Source organism: Lichenostomus cassidix, chromosome 9 (assembly GCF_008360975.1).
Source record: "Lichenostomus cassidix isolate B80296 chromosome 9, HeHo_3.0, whole genome shotgun sequence".
Classification (NCBI taxonomy): domain Eukaryota; kingdom Metazoa; phylum Chordata; class Aves; order Passeriformes; family Meliphagidae; genus Lichenostomus; species Lichenostomus cassidix.
In genome coordinates this window covers 23,550,998-23,557,059 of record NC_139490.1, presented here as the reverse complement: position 1 = coordinate 23,557,059, position 6,062 = coordinate 23,550,998, and the positions used below count along the sequence as shown (strand labels likewise).

The window sequence follows — 6,062 nt, the reverse complement described above, 5'->3', positions numbered from 1 at the left end:
ATGTGTTCTGTCTGACCGTGATGAATTCCCTAGGTGCTTGCAAATTTTTATTTTACTGCTGCACTCCCCTGCCTTGCACCTCATCCTGTGATGGGCATATTTCTGGATCAGAGATGTCTGTTGCTCTCAGAATGGTTTCCTTTTCCTGCAGTACATTCCCAGTATATATTTATATATACAGTCACATTTTGCTGGACTGCTCTCCTCTCACCCAGTGCTGGCTGTAGCGTGCTTGAGAGACATCCCACTCCTTAAACACTATTTGAGGTTTTCTCTGGCAGAGATGATGTGGGGATCATGCAGGTCACTCCCTCTCTCAGTTCCTTGTGTGTATCAGCTGTATATTCATCTTCTGTAGCTTTTGCACCACAGCTGCATGAATGAAATTGTATTTTAGGCTCCTGTAGCATCTCCTGTGCTGACTGTACCACTTGTATTTCAGTCTGTGCTTTCCCTTGGCATTCAGCTTAGAACTCCCATTGTCCTTGTGCTGTTGTGGCTGGTGGAGTCCTTTTAATTTGTCTGTATTTTGCTGCATCTTTGTTTCCTTCCTCTCAGAGCACCAGGGAGGTCTTTGTTGTCCAGCACGATCACGGCTGTTATGTGTCACCATGCCTCTGCCTGCTTGTTTGGGAGCTGCTGGTTTCCTAAAACTCAGCCTGGAAAGGGATGCAAATCACATCCTTGGGCTGCTCTGATCCACGTTCTCAGTAAATGTGAATTACTGTGTTGTCCCAGCAGCTTCTTGTCCCTTTGTTCAGCTGCTTTTAGCAATTCTTACAGAGTTTAGGGGAATGTACAGGAGTTTTCTCCTTCCTCAGTTCTTTCACAAAAGTCTCTATTCAGGGAATTTCCTGCTGCTTTTTACTTGATTGTGTTTTTTTCGGTTGTTCCCAAAGGCCACCCAGGAGCTGGACATCATGGAGCTGAACACACACCAGGGTAGGTAATGGACGTGGCCCCTGAAGTGGGAAAAGCCCTGTGACAGCTCTGACTCAGCCTGAAGGCTCTGAACCAGAGGAGGGAGACCTCAATCAGGGGCAAAGCAGGCAAGGTGTGTTGTGTGATTCATCCCAGGGAGCTGCTCCTGGCCTGGCTTGGAGCAATGTCCTGCATTTCATTTCTCCTTCTTTGCCAGGTTGTCTTAGCTCTCGCACAGGACCCTTGAATGCTTTCCCTGAGCTGCTGCCTGAGCCAGCTTTGCCCAGCTCAGACTTGAGCAGATCCTGCAAACTTGGTCCCATTTCCCGGGGCTTTGGCATCTTTTGTGCCTGGAAGAGGCCAAACAAAGTTCCCTCTTTGGAGCTCTGCTCCCTGTGGTGGCTCCCTGCGCTCCTCAGCAGTGTGAGGGAGCATTTCACATCAGGTCTGCAGGGACAGAGAGGGGCACCTTTAGTATCTGCTGTTCCTGTGGGTCAGAAATGGCTCTGTGGAGGCTTTCAGTGGGTTTTCCTCAGCCAGCTGCTGCTGTGCTGTGCTGTGCTGCTCTTGGAACATGGCACAGCCTTTCTCCAGCAGCGTTTGCTGGCGCTTTGTTCTCTCCCTTACCCAGCCCCTCCAGTAATTGCCCACTGCTCCCACCGTGAGCTAAAGAGCCTCCTATTGCCGAGCACAGCCCCTTTCATTGCCGCTGCTCAGGGCCAGCTTTGGGGTTCAACCCTACCAGAGCTTCCCCCTGTTTGTTTGGGTTTCTCCCTCGCCGCATTCACACCTTTCCACTTTCATGTACCTGCGGGAGCCGACTTGCTTCTGACACCGAGTTCAGTCTCCGAACATAAAAGAAGAGAAAGTCAGGACAGAAAGGCACTGGAGCTTTCTTCTTCCTTCACACCTGCTGTTCCCGCTCGTCAGGCACTTCCAAAGAGGAGAGTTCTCCAAGTTCCCAGTCATTACCCTTTACATAAGCATAATATAGTGCTGCACTTCCTACAGGGAAGCTATCTATTGTAGCAATCTGTAAAACAAAAGCTGGATTGCTGCTTCTGCTATTGCTCCCAGAATCAAAAAGCTGCCTGCTGTTCCTCAAATGGGAAGGCTGAAAGCCTTCATCAGAGGGTAGTTCATTTTTACACGACATTTTTACACTCAAGCAAAACTGAAAGCAAGGCATAATTTGAAACAGCCACGCTCGCCGTCAGAGCAGAACCACACAAATAAAATGCCTGGGATGATGGAGTTGAATACGTTGCAGTCAGAAAAATGACAGTTTGCAGCGAACAAGGAAAACTAGATGGATGAATGGGAATTAGTGAGGAGCAGACTTCCAAGGCAGACAAATCAAATTGAGAGCTGGATCATTAGATTCAAAGGAAGCAGGTAAGGAGTGCACTAAATTGTGCCTTAAACAACAAACCAAGGGCCTCAGCCTCTAGGGAGAGTGGATGGAATGGCTTGGGACATGGGAGTGGCTCCCAGGGGTGACCTGGCCACTGGGCATTGTGACCTTGCCCAGGTCACTGTGTGTCCTTTGCATCAGCTTCTGTGCTGGGGCAGGGCAGGCGCTGCATGTAAAAGGTGCTTTTTAAGATCCACAGATATGCCCAGAGCTCCAGAAGAACCAGCTGAGGGCTTTCTGGACGGACTGTCCTGGCTCCTTCATCTTCCAGGGCTGCCCCTGGGGTCTACTGCATGGAGCTTGCTCTTTGCTTAATCCATTCCCAGAAGGCAAAGGGATGCACAAGGTGAGAAATTATTGAGTTGTTGAATTTTTGAAAATTAACTGTGCATTATTATACCCAAGAAACTGGAGTGCAAGAAACACACTTCACATACAGTGGCTCTTTGCAGATGTGAGAAAACGTGGCATGGTTTGGATCTGCCTGGGAACTGCTGAGCTGCGGGAATTTGTGTATTTTTAAAATGAAGCTCATGTTTTTCTTGGACAAACTTTCAGGGCACTGTAACACAGAACTGAAGGTCACAACTCTTAAGAAGATTTTGAAACGCCCCAGATGCTCAGCGTGATAGTCTAGACAAGGCAGCTGAGGCAGAGATGCTGAAGGAAGTTCCTCAGATTGGTACAGGAAAGAAAAACCCTCAGGATGGACAACTTCCACACAGAGCTTCCCTTCAGTGCTCCTGCCTGTCCACTCCTGCAGAAACTGCTCCAGCTGAGTCCTGCTCAAGGATAAAATTCATGGTCACAGGGGAATCTCTCAACTGGAATCCCATCTGGCTGATTCTCCCATTTCAGCTGAGGTGGGAATTTCACTGGATCCCACAGAGAGGTATTAATGGAATGACAAGGGAAGTTCTCCAGCAGGAGCTGAAAAGCACCACCCTTGCTGGGGGTAGAAACCAACACATGCTCTACAAAATCCACAACTGATCTGATTGTTCCCACGAGAACCATCGAATCAGAATCATAAAATCATGGAATGGTTTGGGTTGGAAGGAACCTTAAAGCCCAACTCGTTCCACTCCCATCCATGGGCAGGGACACCTTCCACTATTCCAGGTTGCTCCAAGCCCTGTCCAGCCTGGTCTTGGACATTTCCAGGGATCCAGGGGCAGCTGCAGCTTCTCTGGGCACCCTGTGCCAGGGCCATATTATAAACCTGATATTAGCGCAGTGTAATTGAGGGAAATGAATCCCCTGCTGTCCCAGTTATCCATTGTTATCCCAGGTTTAGCCACATGAACCTGTCAGTGAGCAGCTCTGATCTGAACACAGCAATTGTGAGGACTCTTCTCCCGTTAATTCCTTAATAAATGGTGTCTTTATTTTATCAAAGGCTTTATTGTTGAAGATGTTCAGCATGTCCAGGGATTTCCATTTCCCTTGGCAGCCTCCCAGATTTCACCCTGCCATCACTTCCATCACAATTTGTTTACTGTGGAAGATGTTCCCGTGCTGGTTTGGTTGTCTGTGATGTGACTCCGTCTAGCAGCTCTTAAGAAGACCTTTGCACATCCTTTCCATGTTTGGGTTTTTTTCCCCTTTCCTTTTAGCTTTGGTTGTTTGCAGCAGGCTCTGTGGCAGCTGTAAATGTTGGTTAAAGCTTTATTGAGTGCCCGGTGTTTTCCAGCCGCCTGCTTCAGCAGTTTATTTGGGTCTCTGGTGATGTTTAGAAATGCATTTCCTCTCATCTCTCCCAGCTATATTTTACTGTTTGCTCATTTGCTTGATGACAGCTCGCTGCTGGGTTTTGGAAGAGCTTTGCAGTGCATTATCTCGGGAGTTAATCCTGACCTGCTTCTTTGGCTCCAGCAGCTGCCCTGGCGTGTCCCGAGCCGGACGTTGATGGTGTCAGGAATTTTCTGCCAGCTTTTTGCTGTCAATATTTTTGGCTATTGCTCTCTGCCGTTCATGTTTGGATTAAGCTGCCCTGTGACATCCTGAGGATGAGCTGAGATGTGTCACTGCACAAGGGATCAGCCTCAGTCTCGTTGGGCAGGTTCCTGAGGGCTGGGGAAGGTCCAGCCCACGGGGTTTGTCCAGGACAGTTCTTGCTCCAAATCCACGTTCTCTGATTTTTGAGCTGTCCTAGGAGACCGCTTCACCCTTTTCAGGATGATTTAAGAGGATGTGCTGTTCAGGATTCCCACTCGAGTGTTATTTATTAGTTTTGTAGTATCTTCCAGGCTGCTTTCTTTGGTGTAGTGTTGATTCCTTGGGGACAAAGGAAACATAGGCAGGAAAATGCTCGCAGGAGGGATAAACCACGAGCCTGACTGATATCTCTTCTCTCTCTCCACGGTGTTTTTTCACAGATCAAAAATCAATTAAGGACGAATTTCACTGGGAACTCTTTAAACAATGTGCTATTTCATTAGAGATTATTGCAGGCTCTTTAACATTTGCAGTCCAGGTGTGAATTACAAAATTAGCCGGATTGCTTTAATGATTTCCTCCGAGGTAACATTCCTCCTAGCACCCTGTGCCTGGAGCAAGCTGTGCAGGTGCTGCTGGAAAAGGGGTGTTTATTGTCTCCCCCCACATCCTGCTGGAGACACAAGACTGAAGGAATGTGTCTTTGGTTTTGATTGTGACAGCAGCCTGGCTGGGCACAGGGCTATGGCCTGGAAGATGAGAACTGAAGGAAATAAGAGAAATAAGAGTGGGATGTTGTCAGAGAGGCAGAGAGGGGCTTTGAGATGAGCAGATTTGGGGTTTTTTCCCCAAATCCTTTCTTGAGCTGTTACCAGCACAAGCTTCTGCCTTTGTTAGACTTCCCTATGGCTTTCTACCTCCTTCCTTGGTTCCTGGATCTGTCCCTCCTGCCACCCAATCCCCATAACACTGAGACAGAAGCACTCTGGAGATGCCAGTAGGTTTTTGCTGGCATCTGGATCCCTTGGGACACATCACTCCTTTCAAACCCTTCCCCTCCTGAAGGCACGAGGAGCTGAGCAGTGTGACTTCCTCTGCTCCACTGCAACCCCCTCTCAATCATTAATCCTGCCTGGAACTTGCCCTTTTCAGCGCCTATTCCCTCCCTCGTCCATCTTGCCTTATTCACAGCCTGGCTATTGATCCTTATTTGGGGCTCATCTGTCTTGGTGAGCTCGGGGAGCCACCCCTGTGAGGGAGAGGAGCACCTTTCATTGCTTTCAGGGTGCTGGAGTTGGGTGGGAGGGAAATGGGTGAGTTTTGGGCTGCATCAAACTGCAAGTTTGATGTGGTGTCTGCATTTCCAGAGTGCTCTCCCCACCTGAGCTGCTGCTGTTCTTAGAGATGCTGCTTTTCTCTGTATATTTTCCTTTCCTCTTCTCCTAAACCCATCAGAGCTGCACCAGCCCTATTAGAGCAGCTCAGCCTCTCCTCCCTCTCCCTTGAAGTCAGCAAGACCAGGATTAGTCCTCAGGCAGCCTGTAGAACCAAAGACACGTGCTCATCCTTCTCTGCCCTCCTTTTCCCATTTCTTGTCCCTCACGTCACTTTCCTCTGCATTTTTCTGTCTCTGCTCAGCTCTGCCCTGCCTCAGGAGAGTGCTGGGCTCACCTTGCTCACTGCAGGGAGGGCCCAGCAAAGGCAGCAGGTAAAACCCCACCCTCTGCAGAGACCCACTGGCCATAATTGCCTTGCTGGAGAGCAGGAGGGAGAGGCAAACAGTTCTGAT

General features: G+C 48.9%; 1 protein-coding gene across 1 annotated transcript; it reads left to right on the top strand.

The window, feature by feature from the left end:
- The first annotated feature begins 283 nt into the window (after positions 1-283).
- LOC146433522 (uncharacterized) lies at positions 284-4,233 on the top strand. The gene is made up of 3 exons (XM_085068787.1): positions 284-288; positions 969-2,681; positions 2,894-4,233. The coding sequence occupies exons 1-2, from the start codon at positions 284-286 to the stop codon at positions 1,948-1,950; spliced, it is 987 nt and encodes a 328-aa protein (XP_084924913.1). The 3' UTR covers positions 1,951-2,681; positions 2,894-4,233.
- The last annotated feature ends 1,829 nt before the right edge of the window (positions 4,234-6,062 follow it).